This window comes from Aspergillus eucalypticola (assembly GCF_003184535.1).
Source record: "Aspergillus eucalypticola CBS 122712 chromosome Unknown BO83scaffold_9, whole genome shotgun sequence".
Classification (NCBI taxonomy): domain Eukaryota; kingdom Fungi; phylum Ascomycota; class Eurotiomycetes; order Eurotiales; family Aspergillaceae; genus Aspergillus; species Aspergillus eucalypticola.
In genome coordinates, this window is record NW_020290283.1 from 530,865 (window position 1) to 549,084 (window position 18,220).

Consider the following 18,220-nt stretch of genomic DNA (forward strand, 5'->3'; position numbering starts at 1 on the left):
TAGTAAAGAAATAACAACAGAATTGGATTCGCAAACTGTTGCCAACAAACATTCTATTTGACCAATCGCCAATAGGAGTATCCTAGAGCAATAGTAGCTCCCTACAACTTCGCCCTATTCTGACCTCTCTTCAATCTCAACCAATATTCATCCTTGGCCTTCAAAATCTCAAATGCTTCATCGGCCCACCTGTCCTCAAACGGCGGCAACCCAGCCCCCTCACCCGCAATGTCCAACAACGCCTCGAAATACTCCCTAAAATCCGGCTTGATTTCATGGAACGCAACCCCATTCCCTTTAATCTTCAATCTCTCAAATTCCCACCGATCCTGCTCCGCCTGACTCGGCAGCTCCTTCGCCCGGCCAGAGAAATACCTCGCCACCGCAACAGCCTGGTACTCGTAGACGCGGAAGCTAAGAGCAGCACGCACCTGGCCCACCAGAGCCAGTGAGGGGTCCGAGATGCGGAAGATGTGCTGGTAAAATCCCGCAACGCGGTTATTAGCCGTGACGAGGTCCGGGACAAGGAAGGGGTAGGACGTGGTGTAGCCTGTGGCGAAGATAACTCGGTCCAGTGATTCGAGTTTGGTGCCGTCGGTGAAGTGGGCTGTTACGGTGTTGTTTTTGCTTCCTGATGCCGTGGTAGGTTCGAGGCGAGATAGAGTGGGCTTGCGCTCGACGTTGGGCAGGGTCCAGGCATTCTCGAGGGCGGGGTTGATTCCGCGTTGGCTGATGTAGAGGGGTCCGGAGACGATCTCGTGGAGTTCGGTGACCAGGTCAGCGGCGGAGACGTTACCGCCAATGATGAGGACGCGCTTGTTTACGTAGTTGTCGGCGTGGCGAAAGGCCTTGGCGTGTTCGAAGGCTTGGGGGTGTGTTAAGGCTGTGGTGGATAGGCCTGGGATGGATGGGATGGAAGGCACGTTGTAGTGACCTGAAGCGATAATTACGGCGTCGAAGGTCTGGGTCCACCAGTAGTCTTGGGTTAGGCCGCGGTAGAGCTGGCCGGTTTTGCGGAGGGTCAAGGTCCATTCGTGGCCGGTTTTCTCGACCCGTTCGACTGTCGTGCTTAGCGAGACTAGGTGCAGGTAGGGGATGAAGAGGTCCTCCAGGTAGTTGGCCACGGTACGGAACGGACGGGAGGCATTGGATGGGCCGAAGGTTTTGATTGAGGTTGATGAGTTAATTTCGGGAAATGGTGTGTGGGTGAAAGCCATTGTTTTGGCACCGACATTGCTGTCGAGGTGGGAGTAAATCCCTGTTCTGGCACTGGTGTCTTCCGGGCGTGGAGAGGTGAACTGGGGAAGACTGCTGGGGATGTTGGGAGTCTGTGATGGGCTATCGGGGGCAAGAAACGGGTCTGGGGTTGGGTCATAGTGCCAGATGCCTCCTACACGGTCGCGCCTCTCGAAAACCCGAATTTTGTCAAAGTTATTCTCGTCATGGAGAGCCTTGACGGCGGAGAGGCCTGAAGGGCCTGTGCCAATGACGGCAATTCGACGATATCTAGGTGTCATGTTTGCATTTGCAGATTGATGTGACGTGGAATACAGATACATCCTACAGCCCTCACGTCGGTATATATACTGGCAGTTGTGCGGGGAAATCATCCCTTGGAGACATCATGTTGCGTGCTATTGCCGTTGCGTGATCGACGCTAGCATGAGCCATGCAGTTGGTTTGCCGGCCGTAGGCAGATTCGGGGATGATAAGTGGTCAATGGCATACCAAATCTTTCGGCAGATGGTGTCATCGGAATTGCTATCTCTACTTTTACGCAATACCTCGACTGTGACTGATAGTCTAGAAGTGATTACTCTATACATTCCCTATGAGGGTTATAGTGACCCCGTGATGTCCTTCTCTGATTCCGCTGCCTAAACAAGACATTTGATGCCTTAGGCAGAAATTTCTCATGCTTCCCGATATCATTGGTTATTACTCTTGTCTTATTACTTCCGTGCGGCATGGGTAGTCGGCTGTTGCAAAAAAATAAGTGAATGTTCGGGCTCTGCTCCTGGCCTCTTCTCTAGCAGAGCACCGCGACTTCAAAACCTTGGAAACATCCGCAAGCATAGCTTAAAAATAAGTTTATATCCGTACCAGTCTTATCTCGCAAATGGACCCGTTCGGGCGTTCGAAGACGGAAATCCGGATCAAACGAAAGACATCTGACCCCATCTCGGCATGCCGACCGGAATTTGCACAGCATGAACTCGTTCCGGGCCTTGAAATCGGCAAGCAACGATTCTAGAAGCTCATTTGTACATAAGCCCACGGCTACCGAACATGTAGCCCATCACAAAAGATTGTTCGTAACACCATGGCAGACACACAGCAAATCACCGGACGCGCCATAGTCTCTCATGGCCCCTTCCAGGCCGGCGGTTGGAAGCTTCAGAATGTCACGCTGCGACCGCTCCGGGAGAATGAGCTGCTTGTTGAGGTTGTTGCCTCAGGTGTCTGCCACACTGATCTGCATTTTGCTGGTTTGGAGAGTGGCCATGGTGTACATTATCCGCGAGTGATGGGTCACGAAGGTAATTACTCACTTCCTTTATGCTAATAGGTTTCAAAAGAACCTGACAATCATCGCTCTATAGGTGCCGGATATGTTCGTCAGGTCGGGCCCAAAGTCACCGCAGCCCGAGTCGGCGACCCAGTGCTCTTATCATTCTCCGCATGTCAGACCTGCCAATGCTGTCGTCGAGGTCATCCTGCACACTGTCACAATTTCGATCCTATTAATTTCGAGTCCACTCAAGCAAACCGCGTCTTCTGGGACGCTGATGCGGACTTGTCAACAGTCTCTACGGAGCCGAACATTTTTGGACAGTTCTTTGGGCAATCGAGCTTTGCTAGCTGGACACTAGTGCAGGAGGAATCGGTGGTGAATGTCTCCGGGCTGGTGGAGGGACGGGAGGGCCTTCAGCTGCTGGCACCATTGGGATGTGGCGTCCAGACAGGTGCAGGTGCGGTTATCAACGCAGCAAGCGCACAGCCTGGGGATACTGTAGCTGTGCTCGGGTTGGGAGGTGTTGGGTTGAGTGCGGTGATGGGAGCGCGTATCGCTGGTTGCAGGACAATCATCGGTGTGGCCCGAAATCAGGCCCGTCTCGAGTTGGCGCTGGCGCTTGGGGCCACGCATGTTGTTCGCATCAATCCGAATGCTGATGAACATCATGTAACAGAGGCGGTTCTTGCCCTTACTGATGATCTAGGCGCAGACGTGACGTTGGAAACTACAGGGGTGCCGAAGTTGATCGCCGAGGGCATGCGCATGACAGCTAACAAGGGGAGGATTGTTCAGCTTGGGACAGCACCAGAAAATACATTGCTTAGTCTTCCGGTTCATGAGTTCATGGTCGCTGGAAAGCAATACATAGGGGTCGTGGAGGGAGACGTTGTTCCTCGAACGTTTGTGCCTAAGATGATTGAGTGGATCAAGACAGGACTACTACCATTGCATGAGATGGTGGGCTTTTATCAAGCAGAGGACTACAGAACAGCGATAAGCGACATGAAGAGTGGGAAGACCATCAAACCGGTTCTTTTATGGTAAATATACTGTTTAGCCTTTCTGTCCACTGTGTGCTTCCTAGTTTCCTTAATCCCAATCTAGCTCATGGCAGACGAAATATACACATGATCCTCCATACGTTTCCCAGTACCGGCGGCCACCAAATATTGAACTGCTATAGACTTCACTATTGCAGCACTGGATTCCACATCTTCGTAAAATATGGAACATACAGCGATTGGACTCCAATAAGTCCTCTTCCTCGCTCTGATACGGAGAATATAGATTCAGAATCCTCCTGGTAATCCCACTCAGCTGTTTTAGAAGTCTGTCCGCTTTCATGATTAGTTCGGTTGACATATGTTCAATAAAGAGAGAACAAAAAAATGTCGGTCACGGCCAATCGAAGCAGGGGTGACGTGAAAGCGAGATAGAAGTGGTTTAGGAGTGAGCAACATGTAGCCATATAGTGGTACGGCCCAGCTCGGCGGGTGTCATTTCTTATATGTCATTATGTCGAGGTTTAACCGATGGCATGATCAGGTAGCAAGCTAGCCTAGTTCTAACTACCAAAAGCTTTCCCCCTATGTGTTCTCCATGGAAAGTTACGCCGAGCGTGTACACGGTGTCGGTATTTCAGCTTGGTTTAGCCGACCGACATGGCCCACCGACCGCGGAGACGAAGCCGCGAATTTAACATTTATCTCAGCATAGAAGCTGGCGTCAATTCAGAAGCTCCCCTTTTCTAGTCAACGGCTACAAGAGCCCGGATCAGATAACTGATGTAGCTGGAGTTAAATCAGGGCTAAAGGGCCGATGAACGAGGGTCTCCTATCCTTCCGTGTCCTATCAATCAGTTCACATCCCGGTCATTGACTCGCTTAGACCCTTGAAACACTCCGTCTGTTCGATCCACTCCTAGGAGATGCGAAGACGTCTGCACAGCCAGTGTAGGGGCCCGTAACGCGCGGGAAGGGTGCTTAGATACGTAATTAGGCCGCCGATCTTTCCCCGTAATCCTCAGTCTATCTGCGTGACAGATCTCGTTTGCGAGCGGAACCTGAAGCTTGACGGCGAGTGGACCTGAACCAGGGGTGAGTACTAGCATTCCATCATATTATAAGTTGAAGCTCAGTCCTGAACAAACGAATATGGACCAAATACTCTGCGGGTTTCCGACTTGTTTACGAAGTACATTCATCTGCTCCAGGAACACCTTTCTAAAATTCCGTTTAGTATTATGAAATGGTCTAATATACTCTCCGGTGCAGCTACAGCGTTCGCATATGGTAGCGGAGCAGTTACACCCATCACCAATCGAACCAACACCGGGGTAGAATATGTGTCTGGCAACTATGTCCCCTTTCAACCCGGCTTCCTAGGTACTCCTTGTGGACCCCTCCGTGAAGCAAGTCAATCGGCTAGCGCACGTTCATTTTTGCAAGGTGGGAAATGGGAGTTTTTCTACAGCTCGAACCTGTGACTCTTCGCGGTACCGGCTACTTGCGCCTTCGGTGGGAGGTTGAGTACTGGAAGTGAGTTCAACAAACGGCAACATCATGATACCTGTCGATTACACCATACTAAGCTCGGCTCTTCGCTTTTTAGACACTCCGGTTCAGCGGCCGACATCATCATGAAACCCAACGGAACTTGGCTCCCTGTTGCCGGCGGCGGCGGATACCAGATGGGCGATGACTCTCCTGCCCCTTACTGCAACGACCCTCGTGGTAATTGCTTTACTGGCCCCGGTGGCGATACCGATGGATATGTGTGGTTCACGAATGGCCACAACCCCTGGCATAGTGAATATTATTGGCTGGATGGTGGAGTGTATCTTCAGACGCAGGAGGGTCCTGGTGATTATAATGTTGGCGTCAGTCCTATCAGTAAGTCAACCAGTTCATTCCAGAGTATATCTAGAGGGAGGCTAAACGAGATTCTGATCACTCATCAATATCATAGCGATCGACGATATCTTGAGCGACATCAACACCAATATCAACGCTGCTTATCACTACGGTGTCTCCTTTGATCCCAAGGAGAGGCGTGCCCGTGCTCGATCAGCCCCGTCTCATCAACAGAACTTGCTGTATCTACCTCTGCGACTCCATATGTCGCTTAGTTCCATCGAAACCTGCGTCTGCAGTCCGTCCTTTAACCACCGGGTGAGCTAGTCCCTTCACATCGACAAATGATACAATATCTTTCCCTCTTCTTTCTACGCCTTCATTACTATTAGAACCTCAAGCATGCGTGGACAAAACCACTCGTAGCATTGACACCTCTAGTCAATATTATAGTATATTAAATTATTCTTCACCCTTCTCCCCCTTCAAATATAAACCCCTCTACCACTATACCCACCACCAATATTTCATAAGAAATCCGACATGCTGTTGAATCAAGTCCAGTCCTGCTCGACTAAAACCCCCAAACGCCTCGCTGAAAGGCAGCATAAGTTGTTGAAAACGCTAAAATGATATTATACAGGTTAGTAAAATTAAGCCGTCTGCGGCTCGGCCTCACTATCATCGACAGACTTGGCGGTATCCTCCGCGCGAACCTCCACTTCATGGGTATGCTCGAGCTCGGAGATGATGATCCACGTGGGGATCACGCAGAGCAAGGTGATGCCGAAGTTGAGGCCGATGCTGACGAAGTGGTTGGCGTTGCCTTCGGATTGCATACTAGATGTGATTCGTTAGTTAGCTGGACATATCTTTCGTAGATACGGGAAAGGTATGGGACTCACGCCCAAGCAACAGTCTGTCCCAGAGCCTCGAATCCACGGAGAATACCGCAGTGGTGAGACAGGGAAGAAAGGTCGGTAGTGTACTGCCCGACAAGCCAGTAGAGGAACTGTTGGAAAGCCTGGCCACCAAAGGACCAGAAGAATACAAGAGCGTATGTCTTGCCGAACCCGCCCTTGAACCAGTCAAAGACTGGGTCCGTGTATTCGTAGTAGAACTGGTACTGCAGGATGGTGGCCCAGATCCAGGTGCCTACGAGCACGAAAATGAGTGAGGCGAACGCTATGCGGGCCCGCGTCTTGATGTGGATAGACTGCTTGTCCAGCAAGGTGGCAATCAGGAAGGAAGACGTGATGCCGGCGAAGTTGGTGAAGAATGAGGAGAAAGCCCGTGAGCGAACAGTAAAGTAGTCGGTCAGCCAGGTGCTCTGGAAGCCGTTGTAGAAGTAGCTGATGAAGAAGGCCGGCATCAGCATGGCAATACGGCGGGTGAAGAGCAGCGAAATGACAGCTTTGAATTCGGCCATCCACGTTGCTTGCGTGTGAACGACAACCAGAGTCCGGTCTTTACGTTGGACTTTCTCTGCTGGGCTTAGGCACAGACCGATAGGAAGTCCGAGGCACATGAGCACGATGAAAACGATGTACGTGCTTGCACTGACGGTTCCCTGGCCAGAGTTTTGAGCATTAAGGCCCAGTTCGATTGCACCACCAACGATAGGGCCTGCAGCTTTGGCGGTTTGCCAAATCGCTAGAGAAGCTGTTAGATGCCATAACCAGGACCCAATCCAATAATCCAGTTACTCACCTAGGTAGAACGCTCTATCCTTGGGACTAGGGTACCCGATAATGATAGCCGCTTCGGCAGCCCAGAAGAAACCAGCCGAAATACCACACAAAGCACTTCCAAATAGCAGAAACCAGGTCGTCGGCGAGTAGTTGTTCGTATACAGACCGGCACCGTAGATAGGGTAACCGATGGCGCCCAGCGCCAGGCCATAGCGAAGCCCAATACGGTTGTTAATAGCACCAGCAGCGATACAAACCACTGCGAACAGACCATACAGCAGGGCATTTGCAGCTGAGACAGCATACGGCTCTGCGGCACCTCCAGCACCCAGGTTGTTCAAGGCATCCCACATGCCCGGAGCAGTGAAGGAAACACCACTGGCGATGGCGATCTGGAAGGGGATCGACCGGACCACCGACAGGAAGCGGTTAGGCGGCTGGGGTGAGGCCATGGTGATGAAACCTTTAGAAGGGCACTCGCCACGTGGTTGATCTGATCTGATAACTGAGAAGAGGGAAGTCTTGATATTTGGGCAAAATTTGGGGTTGGGGATGAACGAGGAGAATTCGTATTGTGGGTGGGGCTGTGGATATTGCGTGATTGGAGTCAATGCCAAGTCATGACAAATGGAAATGGGAATATAGCGACATTTTGTCGGGATTGTCAACCTGTTGCTTGAGAGTCGAAGTTATGCTTGTCTACGTTGTACGTTGTAGTTGTTCACCATGATATCACACGGCGTGGGATCAGTCGCCGCATCGGTGCCCTTTGGGGGCGATGTTCAGGATCTAACTAAGGATTTCTAGCTTTGGGGGCTCCACAATGGCCTGTCACCCACTCTTCACCACCTATAAAAATAGGCGCACGCCAAAGGATACGAGACATTATTATCGTTGGAGCCCATCGTCATATACTTGCTCAGCCTGGGCAAGAAAAGTTTTGAGTCATAAATATTGGCGATAACAAATGAGGCAGAGATTTCAAATAGACGGGCGGAAGTTCTTGGCAAGTAGTCGGCAATTTGGGCGGTTCCTGAGACTAGGCCATCGGGATTCCGGTCATAAGCGAGGCCACGCCCTTCGGACCCAGAACATCCTCAAGATGCAACCAAGACGTCACCAGCCCGTCCGATTCGCCCGCATCATCAGCAACCTCATCTTGAATGGGCTTTTTGTTCTTGCAAAACACCCTCGACTCTTTGCATGCCACATCACCATTTTTCTTCAGGTATTCACGCGTGACGTCGCCAGAGCTTATAACAATACGACTCACTAACTCCACGTCCCCTGATCCGAGTCCCATTGAACGTACATTTTGCGCCGAGCCTCGCGCGACATGGTGGATGAGAAGGACGATATTGGAGATGAAGGACTCATCAGGCATGTACCCGGCCGTAAGTTATTGAACAAATCTGTGATGCTCTTTCTCTCGGATCAATCGCTGTAACTCGACGGAACGTTTGTGCATGCCGAAGTAGTTGTACAAGATGACAGGCTCCTCTTCGTAAAGCTTGGTCTTCAGGAAGGCTAGAAGATGGATTGTGTCAATATTGCGGGTATTAGACCACTTTTGGGTAATCGAGAGCTCCGCATTAGCTCTGTTGAGCCCCTTGCAGGACGAGGATTCAAGTTTGGATTTTTGTGAGAGCTCGTCCAGGATCCGGTCAATGTTGACGATCCCGGCATCTTCCGCGAGACCCTCAACATACTTGGGGGAGAACAAGTTCGCAACTGCAGTGGTAGGCTTGAGCAAGCGTGGATTCTTGCCATCCGGTTCATGAAAGGGTTTACTCCGGGAATCGCGCGCAAAATTGGCAGCAGATGAGATACCTGTGGCCAGTTCAAGCCTGTTTAGCGATTCACCGGCGTTCTGGGGCCGCGAACCAATGAAGAAATGAGACTCGCCATGGATCTTGATGAAAGCATCCATATCGGGCCATCTCACGTCCTTGCGCGTAGCATAATTGATAACGGGATTGTGCAAGAAAGCCAGCTGTTGGACGTCATACCATTGGGTGACAAGCTGCAGGCCCACACGTTGCATTCTAATATTGAGGTGGAATAATATCAGTCCGCAGAGGATAGAGTGCTGCGATAAAAGTGCGTGCTTCTCAGGCCATGATCCGGTTTTGTCGAGTCCAGACAGGACCCGAAGATTGAGGAACGCGTCTTGTATGATCCAGGGGTTCTCGGTAGAAATATTACCTTGGATCTCTTCGTCGCCCTCCTTTGCCCAAAATTAGGGCTGGGGATGTGTTTCGGACAGCTTCAGGTAGTCATTAATGACCTTCTGGATGCGCAGTCCCGACATTCGAAGGTCTCCGAATGCACCAAGTGTACTGTGTCGCATGATGTGATGGATGTTGAGGAAAGTCTGGGAGGCAAAGCATAGCCATAGAGTAACTTTTCTGTTCTTGGAAAATTCAACAAGACCTTGCGTGATAGCGTCCGAGGTAGGCGTCCTGAATTTGAAAGTGTCAAACATGCAGAACTCGGGCAAGATCGAAAGAAGGATGATCTTGTCTTCGTTCAACTTTTGGCCCACAGACATCCGCTCCCTGTCCGCCTTTGGGTCATAGGTACCGAAATAGCCCTTTTTGAAGACTGGTTGATGATTGTCGTGGAGGATATTGGCAAAGGCGTCAAGCAGAACCTTGGTAGGCACATAGCACCAATCGGCTACATCAGCCATGTTCTTGTTGTATGACAGGCCAACCTCCGTGGATGGAGCTGCGGAGATGCCCCGGCTCATGACGGCGAGATTTCAACAAGTGTTTGAACATCATTTCTTGCCGGCGTGTGAGTAGAGAGCCAGTCAGCCTCTACCTCCTTCACCATATCGCGGGCGAATTGCCAGGCACTGTCCGTCACGACAGCGGCGTTCATAAGGTCCATTTTCTTATCCCGGTACTCCGACCAGGCAAGCTTGACTTCTCCAAAGAGTCATTCAATGTCGATATGGACGCTGACTAACGATTGAGCAGCACTTCAACTCAGTCTTTCTGTCAGGATGCATCATCGAAGTGGTCCAAGCGCCGCCCAGTTTGAGTTGGATTGCGCTAACGTGATGACAATAACCTTAGCCCTTAGTCTCCTCCGTACTAGTTATCTAGCACGTCGTATATTGTCAGATGGCGCCCAACATAACTTTCGGCGGCGTTGGACTGGGATGCACGTACATCCGGCTCTTCGAAACGATGGGTAAATGACTAGGGATGACACTGGAAACGATTCTACTAGGGTCACGTACTCACACGAAAACACTATGAGAGCAGAATTCATACCCTCCGAAATGGACGTATGCATAGAAGACTGACAATCAACCAAATACAACATTTCGTAGCATTTCTTGCTGGTGACACGCCGATGGACTACCAAGAAAAACTTGGCGCCAGGATGCGAGCCGCTCCCTACATTGACATAACGTAGGTGAAATCGAACTATAAGTGGTGCCCTGGTTGTTACACCGCGACAATCCACCAAAAGTACACATCGTTTCAATTGCTTGCTATATCGGTGACCTTACTTGTTGGATTGTCCCTAATAAAGGGAGGAGAGTCCCCAAATCATATAAAAATAAAAACATACAACAGAAGGGATTCGCTGGTGGTCACCCACCCAACTACTAACCTCCCGGCGTGTGGCTTAAGTACGGCTGAGCGGACGGGAAGCCCTGTTTTCCACACCCTGTGGTCGTATGTACTTGCTTCTGTTCGGCCTCAGGTAATATAGTGTCCTGCAGAGTTTACTGCTTGGATGCGTTGCTAATGATCGCGGTGCCCTTGAAGTAAGTGGGTATGGGAAGCCGAAATTAAGTCACTCTAATAAACCTTGAATATCAACAATTCCAAGCACTTCTACGAGCATTCTCCGATGATGGCCAAGAGCATCGTACTACTAGTCATAGACACAGAAATCTAAATTTTGCATTACCACAAATGGTGGTGGTGGACAAAGCAGAATTCCTTCTGTTGGCGGTTATATATAGTATCATCCAGGGTCAAGGCCGGGAATGAAAAAATCGTGAATCTAGTACCTCGAGGCCACCCTACCAGCGCGAGATTGGGATCACTGAACCAAAATCAACGAACAGGCAAGTTTGGTCTCATTGCGGAGTGAAATTAGGAACAGACAAACAGAGCAGAATGAGTCGCCAAGAGATGAAAATGGGTTAGAAGTATGCAACTGTACAAAATGCTGAAACGCGAACCCAACGCCAATCCCGGAAATTAGCTACTAATAATCCAATGCTCATGAAATCCTATACGCCTTCGTCTCTCCCATTTTGTTTCTGCTTCTTTTTCTCCTTAGCCTCCGCATCAGCCTGTTTCCACGAGCCCGCGTAGTGATGCGTAACCAGCGCATCTCCTTGATCCTGGGGGTATCCGTTCTGGGACGCCGCAAAGGACACACCAGGCATGACTAGGACATCTCCAATGAGCTTGGGTTTCTTGATCCCATGGAAGTCGCGATCATCAACCGTCCGACCTAGCAGCTTCTTCAGACTGTCAAGGATTGCGATTGTCATGATCTTGGGCCCCGTCACATTAACAACATCGATGGGCAGCATTTCTAACGTCAAGTCTTTCACCTGCACCTTATTCATTAGAGCAATCTCATTGATCTGGGCTACAACAGAGTCCACCACCACCTGGAGGACGCGTGATGAGCGGGGTGCCGCGAAGACCCAGTTGCAGAACTGCGATGCGACTTCCGTTCCTTCCCCGCGCCATTCAAAATCGAACTCCAAGCCCACGATCATCTCGATCTTTGCATTCTTGTATTCAGTTGGAACCCAATCAGCCACGGGCTTATCGCAGGTAACGTCCAAATCACTCCAGACACCCCCCTCCGCGAGCACGAGCAGGTATCGCAGGAGATCCGCTTTCAGGATCGGGATCGGGAGGGTCTCGAAGACCTCGATAATATCTGGTCGCGAGGCATAATGAGTACGAACGAAGGTGGCAGCGGAGGCATCAGTCAAGAGCTCATATCGAAAGGATGGGTTCTTGTCGAGCCAACTGCTGATCCATTCGTCTTGGTCGTCGCTCAGGTGGGGATTCTTGGCGGATTGCCAAAGCTTGTCGGTTATACCGAAGATAGCATCACCACCAGCAATGTCAGCAATCGGGTTCGAGGTGGATGGATCACTGATAGATACTGGTGGTTTAGGGCGCGATGCTTCTTCTTTTGGTGGCTCGACTGGTTGTGGTACCTGAGTTACCGTATCGGACTGTGACGTTGTCGGGGCTTGGGATTGCTGACGGAGTCGGCCCGGCAGTGGGTCCCACGTCAAGAAGAGCAGGCAGCTGAACACGAGCAGCGGGATCGTCAAGATAACAAAGCGCCCATAGCGCGAAGATTTTAGGGTGGAAGGGAGCATCGATGTTGGGAGAGATGAGGAGATTTCATGGGGATGGGTGTTTAGGTGAGGAGAGGTGAGAAATAATCTCGGCGCTCCAGGCCTCAGCGGAGAGCCGTCCATCTGTTTAAGAACAATGTGGGATTACTACCATTGCCACGGTTCGAGGATCGCTCCATGATGGCTCAGCGCGGGCGCTAACAGTCAGGGAAATTAAGTTTGTGCTCCCACCAGGGTCATCAACGGTTTGTCTTGATTGGAGGGCAAAAAGATCCTTAGTCTTGCTAGTGCCGGGTGTCACCGGAGAGGGGTCGCGAGGCTTTTAATTTACTTGAGAGGCACCGGCCCACCGCTAGTTGAGTTGGTCAGAATCCTGGGAGGCCTGTAGCCTCGCTAGATAGTTATAATGCTGTACCCTTGAGGTGCTCGAGCATTAAAGTGTGGCTGTATCACGGCCACGCGAGGTTTCGCCGCGCCAAGGCTCTGTTAGTCGGCATTAAGATACTAGTGGTGCCTCTTAGCGATGTTGGACAAGGAACGAATACATAAGCGCAATCTCCGCACAGGAAAATGAATAACCCGTTATATCTGGTAGTCTTTGTTTGGGCCCATGCACATCCCCATACGTGAGGTGAGGGTATCCAAGGATCCAGTTGAATCGTCGGGTCTGTGAAATGATGGTGCGGCTCTTGATACCCGAAGTCCCTGCGGCATGGCAGGTACTCTCGTGGGTGATGATGCTCTCCCTCCCGGGAAGCCTTGGTCAGACAACCACATTGTTGAATACTTCTATTGAGGACAGTCCCCATTTTATGGGATGGTATCTGGGAACGACCAGTCAGTACTTGTTCACCACCTCGGTGCTATTCTGTTTGAGCTGAACATCATCGCTTACCCTGACTGTCAATTGCAGCCCAAGCCCTAACTGATGCGGGCACTTGGTCGACCTCCGGGCAATATGCAGCCGGCTGCACCGCTTCTGTCACCTGTTCCTGGGCTACCGCATGTAGTGGGAACATACTTTACTACGATGTCGACAATAAAACCCTGGACTGGTATGTCTGAAATCATCAAATTCATACGTTGAGACACGATGTCGCTAATACACAACTCGACCTTGTGTCTGACTAGTGGTTCCGAGTCCATGTCATGCCAAACCATGACCATATATCAATCCGAACCCTACGCTACACCATCCGCATACAACCTCTTCTGCGCTGAATTCTGGTCTGCGTACACAATCTATCGAGAGCTGCCCGCAACGACGACCTCAGCCACACCAGCCACCTCAGGTATATCCCATCCCATTCCATTGCCTTTTAGACACAATGAGATTCACCAGAACTTTGCCACATAGAATCCACAGCCAGTGCAACCACCGCACCGATCACCTCAATGGCCACACAAACCAGTTCCGCGACCCAAACCTCGACCGCTTCACCGTCTTCAACATCCACATCTTCTTCCGGAAAGAGCCAAGCGTGGATTGCGGGCCCTGTAATCGGCGCTGTGGTAGGCGTTGGTGCTATTGCAGCCGCAGTGATCTTCTTCCTACGCCGCCGGATAACCCGAGGGCCTCAGGCCATGGAGTACCAAAGTGTCTCTCCGGGAGCGCGGACGGTTTCCGAGCTGCCGACAGAAAGCCTCACGGGGATGGTGCACGAAATGCCCTCTACCTCCACAAGCCGGGTGGGGCCATACGAGCTGAGTTGAAACCGGGATAATATTAACGATAATTATAATAATATCAAGCACTATAGTGGTAATTATGAGACTCTGTGCATGGCCTCAATGGCTTTTTCGTGTGATCCTTTTCTCGGATCCTGGTCGACGCCACCTAACAAACCTGAGACCTGCTACACCCCCTTACCATGGACCAGTAAATATTCAGCCCCAAACTGCACAATGTCCTTTTATATTACTGGAAGTATATTAGCCGTGATATGCTGCTTCTCATATTGTAGGTTTGGCATGTACAGAGGTCCGATCGCCACTTGGCCAAATTCTACCCTATCGGTGCAGCCACAAGATATTGCGAGGTAGCAAAATGCTATGTCCGTATATTAAACTCAATGATATAATCTTAGCACTTGTATGCCCAGCGTCTTGAGATCTTTATCTACTTCGGATACATCATTATGTCTTAGTCATGCAGGTACTTGAAGGCCGCATAAGAATGGTTAAACAAGCTAGACAACTCTTAGGTCACATGTGTGATTGGACGGCTACGAGATTTTCCCAGAAATCTATTAAACTGCTTCCGCGCACAAAAGACGAGCGAACAACCATCGCTGTCCGAACAGACAGGGGTAGAGGTGCAAATTTTGGCCAGGGGGTGTTCATTTTAGCCAATAGACACTACGGAGTAGACACTTACAACGGACAATATAATAAGCGGCTACCAATATATATTAGGGGTCACGATAGGGAGCGTAAAATTAACACGAGGCCCGCGTTACACGCTAAATGTTGTGGTGCCCAAGCTAATTTTTGGGCGAGTCATGATTAGCTCGCGCTAGTGCTTACGCCTCCAATCCCTCCGAGCCCTGGCTGCTGATAACATCGATGGAACGTCCGATTTTAGGTATTAAGCAGGCTGAGCCATGCTCTCTAACGTCTATTAGCTGTATATGCAAATAATAGATTATATATATGAATCTTAGGCGGCTATACGTGAGGGTTGTGGGACCAACGCCCTGTCTGTCGAGCTGTACTGTAAACGGAATGATTAAATCTGGGGGTTATCATGGCGCTTGCGCTAGATTTATAATGAACAGCGATCGACATCGTAGCAACCATTATTCGTACGCTAAGTCAATTGGCTAAATTAGAGGAGATAAGACATTTTCTGCTCTATAATTTTCGCCCCACTAAAACATGGCAGTCGGCTCCCGAATAGATTTTCCATGCTCATATGCATGTCCCTCGGAGTTATCCGTATGATCATAGAAATTCCAAAGACCAAAGCGTCAATGTTTTCCTCGCACATGGCAACATCTCCACCTATAAATTCAAGCCGTCTCTTTGATAGATCATATAGCCTAAAATGTGCAAAAATTTCCGAGATATTTTAATAAACCACCTCATGTCTAGGAAATATCGTATCGTCCAGAAAGGAAAAGATGTTGAATATATTGCCTTGTTATAAGCACCCACCCCCCCCCCCCCCCCCCTCCCCCGGGGCGCGCCCAATCATTGTTTTTATTTCCATTTGAAGTGCCATATAGTTAAGTATAGGAGAAAACCCCTACAAATACTACTATGCTAGAGTAGGAGGTCAAGTTTTGCTAAGGGTCATTGGCTATCATAACTAAAGGATTAGGACTAATGTATGGCGGCCTTATATATTTTCAGTTCTGTTCAAGGACATCCTGTGATTGGTGTCACCGATCATCATCGCTTAATTTGGCATAGATCCTCAATTGTATGAATATGTTCCAAACAAAATTTGTATATCTACTTATCACCCTTCCTTTGTCCTCTGAACCAATTCTCGAATTGCGTCTCCCAACTCATCGATCACTGGCCCTCCACGTGGGATGGTATGTCCCTTGCCAGTATCAAAGAAGTAAGCGCTATCAGGATCACAAATGTTGTATAGACAGTCCGCGGCTATCCTAAAAGGGTCTATTCGTGCAAAAGCGAGCCATTAGCCAACGGTCAAACATGCCCATATATCACAAGGGAAACGCACCATTTGCGCCAACGATATGGACAGTGGGGAGATCGATCATCTCCTCTTGTTCATCGGCAAATATGAACCCATTCTCCGCTTTGACTGGGGGGATCCCAGCGAGAAAGATCGCGCACTTAATCTGCCGCGTGCGGCCGGTCTCCTGTTCCCTCATCTGTTCGCGCAAGATATATGCCGCCCCAACAGTCGCCCCTTCACTGTATCCCAGGAGACCCTCGATATCGGGATTCTTCTCCAGTGTCTCTTCAATATATCTCAGAACATCTTCATAGTTGACCCAGGAAAGCTCAGGAGGTATAAGCGATCGAAAGGCATCCTCTGGAGTAGCATGTTGTTTGCTTCGCGCCCCGCGGACAGTGTCGTAGATGGCATCAATACCAACGCCAACGTAATTAAGCCAGCGGTAGTGAGGTGGGTGACCGAAATATTCTATGTAGCCTGGGCTCTGTCAGCCATACCTCAGTCGATTCATAGACTGATGTGGCGAACTGATGTCGCACCTCCAGGGGCAGTTGTGGCATGTGGCGCATTCACGCAATAAAATGAAGCGGTATTATCGGCCGCCAGGTTTTTCTGTAAAGGCCCTAGTCACACATGAGTTAAGGGTTAAGTGCCTCACTGGTAGCAATCGTTCTCATACCTAACTGGGCACTGAGTGTCTGCGACTTGATATCAGTACAGTGGCGTACAATATTCTTCGCAGAGAAAATTACGACTTACTTCAGCACTGGTTATGGAGCCGTGGAGGCATAGAAATCGCATTTTTCTGTAGATGGAGAAGAAAGTTCCTGGGTGGGGTGTCTGCCACTAAAAGCGCAGTCGGTGCAAATACGATTCTACAGCCTTATCATACGCGTGTACCCCTTCCTCGGGTTGCACGTCTCTGAGTCAGTTATATACGAGCTAGATCACGTTTCTCACCAGCAGATCGGGCCCATCACAGTGGTCATATACACGCAAGGGGTAGAAACTTAGATAGAAATACAAATTCCCAACCCCTTACTTATCTTATCCCTTCGACTACTCCGTCCTTCTGAACAAGTCCCGCACTGACTGCGCTAATTCACTGATCACCAACCCCGACCGTGGAAGAGTATGGCCTTTGCCCATATCAAAGAACTCGGCTGCATCAGGATCGCAGGTCTCAAAGAGTGCTTCCGAGCCATATCGGTAAGGGTCTGAATGATAAAAAAGTTAGCTGAAACCTGAAATCGAAAAATCAAAGTAAATAAGATAAAGGATTGTCGCTACCGTTCGCCCCTAGGACATGAAGCGTGGGAATGTCGATCATTTCATCCCCGCCGTCATCTGCAAGGATGAACCCCTTCGTGTCTCGCCTCATGGCCGGCCAGCCTCCAACGAACATGGCACACTTGATTTGGCGCTCGCGGCCGTCTTCGCGATGTCGACGTTGTTCATCGAGAATATACGTCGCAGCTGCCGCAGCTCCTTCGCTGTAGGCGATCATCCCGCCAATTTCTGGGTTCTTCTCCAAGACACCCTCAATGTAATCCATGAGATCCGTATAGTTTCGACAGTGTACATCCCCTAAGACCTCCCTCATGGCATCATCATTGCTCTCGCTGGTTGGCAGGTCCCGGACGCGCCGAATCGTGGACTTTCCGGGCTTTTGGCCGTCATCAATCCACCGGTAATGCGGTCCCACACCGAAATACGCCTCGAACCCTGGGGGAGGAGAAACCAGGAGAGGACCGTTGAGATAGTGAAAGGTTGTTGCTGAACTATCGGTGTTTAACTCCTTCAATAGTGGTGCTGTAAGTTGCTTATCGTTAATAACATAATAAGTCGCAAGGACAATCTGTAGATGAAGGACTGCAAGTACCTAACTGAATAGTGATAGTCTGTGCTTGTTAGCATCTTAATCCATTTGCTTAGTATGATATTGCCAAATAATGAACACTCACCTCGGTGTTGCCGATGGCGCCGTGAAGGCAGAGGAAATGCATGTCAGAAGTGCTTGGGATAATTGGTTATACTATTCATAGATGGGAAGTAAGAAGACAAGCCAAAAGAGAAGAATCAATTGTTGAGAGCTGGCATACTTATCTGCTCGCCAGAGAATGTGGGGAAGGTTTGCTGACT

At 49.9% G+C, this 18,220-nt stretch overlaps 8 protein-coding genes across 8 annotated transcripts; 3 read left to right on the forward strand and 5 right to left on the reverse strand.

Annotated features, from left to right (window-relative positions):
• Positions 1 to 29: 29 nt before the first annotated feature.
• BO83DRAFT_377498 (dimethylaniline monooxygenase) lies at positions 30 to 1,535 on the reverse strand. The gene has a single exon (XM_025531008.1). The coding sequence runs from the start codon at positions 1,515 to 1,517 to the stop codon at positions 102 to 104; it is 1,416 nt and encodes a 471-aa protein (XP_025389286.1). The 5' UTR covers positions 1,518 to 1,535; the 3' UTR covers positions 30 to 101.
• Positions 1,536 to 2,323: 788 nt separating this feature from the next.
• Positions 2,324 to 3,562, forward strand: BO83DRAFT_436528 (NAD(P)-dependent alcohol dehydrogenase; the record flags this gene model as incomplete). Its single annotated transcript, XM_025535965.1, has 2 exons — positions 2,324 to 2,540; positions 2,604 to 3,562. 2 exons carry the CDS (start codon positions 2,324 to 2,326, stop codon positions 3,560 to 3,562), a joined length of 1,176 nt encoding a protein of 391 aa, XP_025389287.1.
• A 1,410-nt stretch (positions 3,563 to 4,972) lies between these two features.
• On the forward strand, positions 4,973 to 5,697 carry BO83DRAFT_387770 (uncharacterized protein; the record flags this gene model as incomplete). Its single annotated transcript, XM_025532734.1, has 3 exons — positions 4,973 to 5,055; positions 5,129 to 5,409; positions 5,486 to 5,697. The coding sequence occupies 3 exons, from the start codon at positions 4,973 to 4,975 to the stop codon at positions 5,695 to 5,697; spliced, it is 576 nt and encodes a 191-aa protein (XP_025389288.1).
• Positions 5,698 to 5,894: 197 nt separating this feature from the next.
• BO83DRAFT_358694 (MFS general substrate transporter) lies at positions 5,895 to 7,716 on the reverse strand. Its single transcript, XM_025529321.1, has 3 exons — positions 7,081 to 7,716; positions 6,276 to 7,023; positions 5,895 to 6,210 (listed from the first exon to the last, which is right to left on the reverse strand). The coding sequence occupies exons 1-3, from the start codon at positions 7,511 to 7,513 to the stop codon at positions 6,024 to 6,026; spliced, it is 1,368 nt and encodes a 455-aa protein (XP_025389289.1). The 5' UTR covers positions 7,514 to 7,716; the 3' UTR covers positions 5,895 to 6,023.
• A 384-nt stretch (positions 7,717 to 8,100) lies between these two features.
• BO83DRAFT_463447 (uncharacterized protein) lies at positions 8,101 to 10,397 on the reverse strand (the record flags this gene model as incomplete). The annotated part of the gene is made up of 5 exons (XM_025537353.1): positions 8,101 to 8,433; positions 8,470 to 9,288; positions 9,349 to 9,777; positions 9,831 to 9,994; positions 10,346 to 10,397. The coding sequence occupies 5 exons, from the start codon at positions 10,395 to 10,397 to the stop codon at positions 8,101 to 8,103; spliced, it is 1,797 nt and encodes a 598-aa protein (XP_025389290.1).
• A 611-nt stretch (positions 10,398 to 11,008) lies between these two features.
• On the reverse strand, positions 11,009 to 12,540 carry BO83DRAFT_377499 (glycosyltransferase family 32 protein). The gene has a single exon (XM_025531009.1). It carries the CDS (start codon positions 12,442 to 12,444, stop codon positions 11,323 to 11,325), a length of 1,122 nt encoding a protein of 373 aa, XP_025389291.1. The 5' UTR covers positions 12,445 to 12,540; the 3' UTR covers positions 11,009 to 11,322.
• A 266-nt stretch (positions 12,541 to 12,806) lies between these two features.
• Positions 12,807 to 14,183, forward strand: BO83DRAFT_377500 (uncharacterized protein). The gene is made up of 4 exons (XM_025531010.1): positions 12,807 to 13,260; positions 13,337 to 13,478; positions 13,555 to 13,715; positions 13,781 to 14,183. Exons 1-4 carry the CDS (start codon positions 13,101 to 13,103, stop codon positions 14,134 to 14,136), a joined length of 819 nt encoding a protein of 272 aa, XP_025389292.1. The 5' UTR covers positions 12,807 to 13,100; the 3' UTR covers positions 14,137 to 14,183.
• A 1,703-nt stretch (positions 14,184 to 15,886) lies between these two features.
• BO83DRAFT_463452 (DUF341 family oxidoreductase) lies at positions 15,887 to 18,084 on the reverse strand (the record flags this gene model as incomplete). Its single annotated transcript, XM_025537354.1, has 8 exons — positions 15,887 to 16,050; positions 16,118 to 16,555; positions 16,618 to 16,701; positions 16,758 to 16,776; positions 16,838 to 16,883; positions 17,172 to 17,295; positions 17,369 to 17,960; positions 18,043 to 18,084. The coding sequence occupies 8 exons, from the start codon at positions 18,082 to 18,084 to the stop codon at positions 15,887 to 15,889; spliced, it is 1,509 nt and encodes a 502-aa protein (XP_025389293.1).
• Between the last annotated feature and the right edge of the window lie 136 nt (positions 18,085 to 18,220).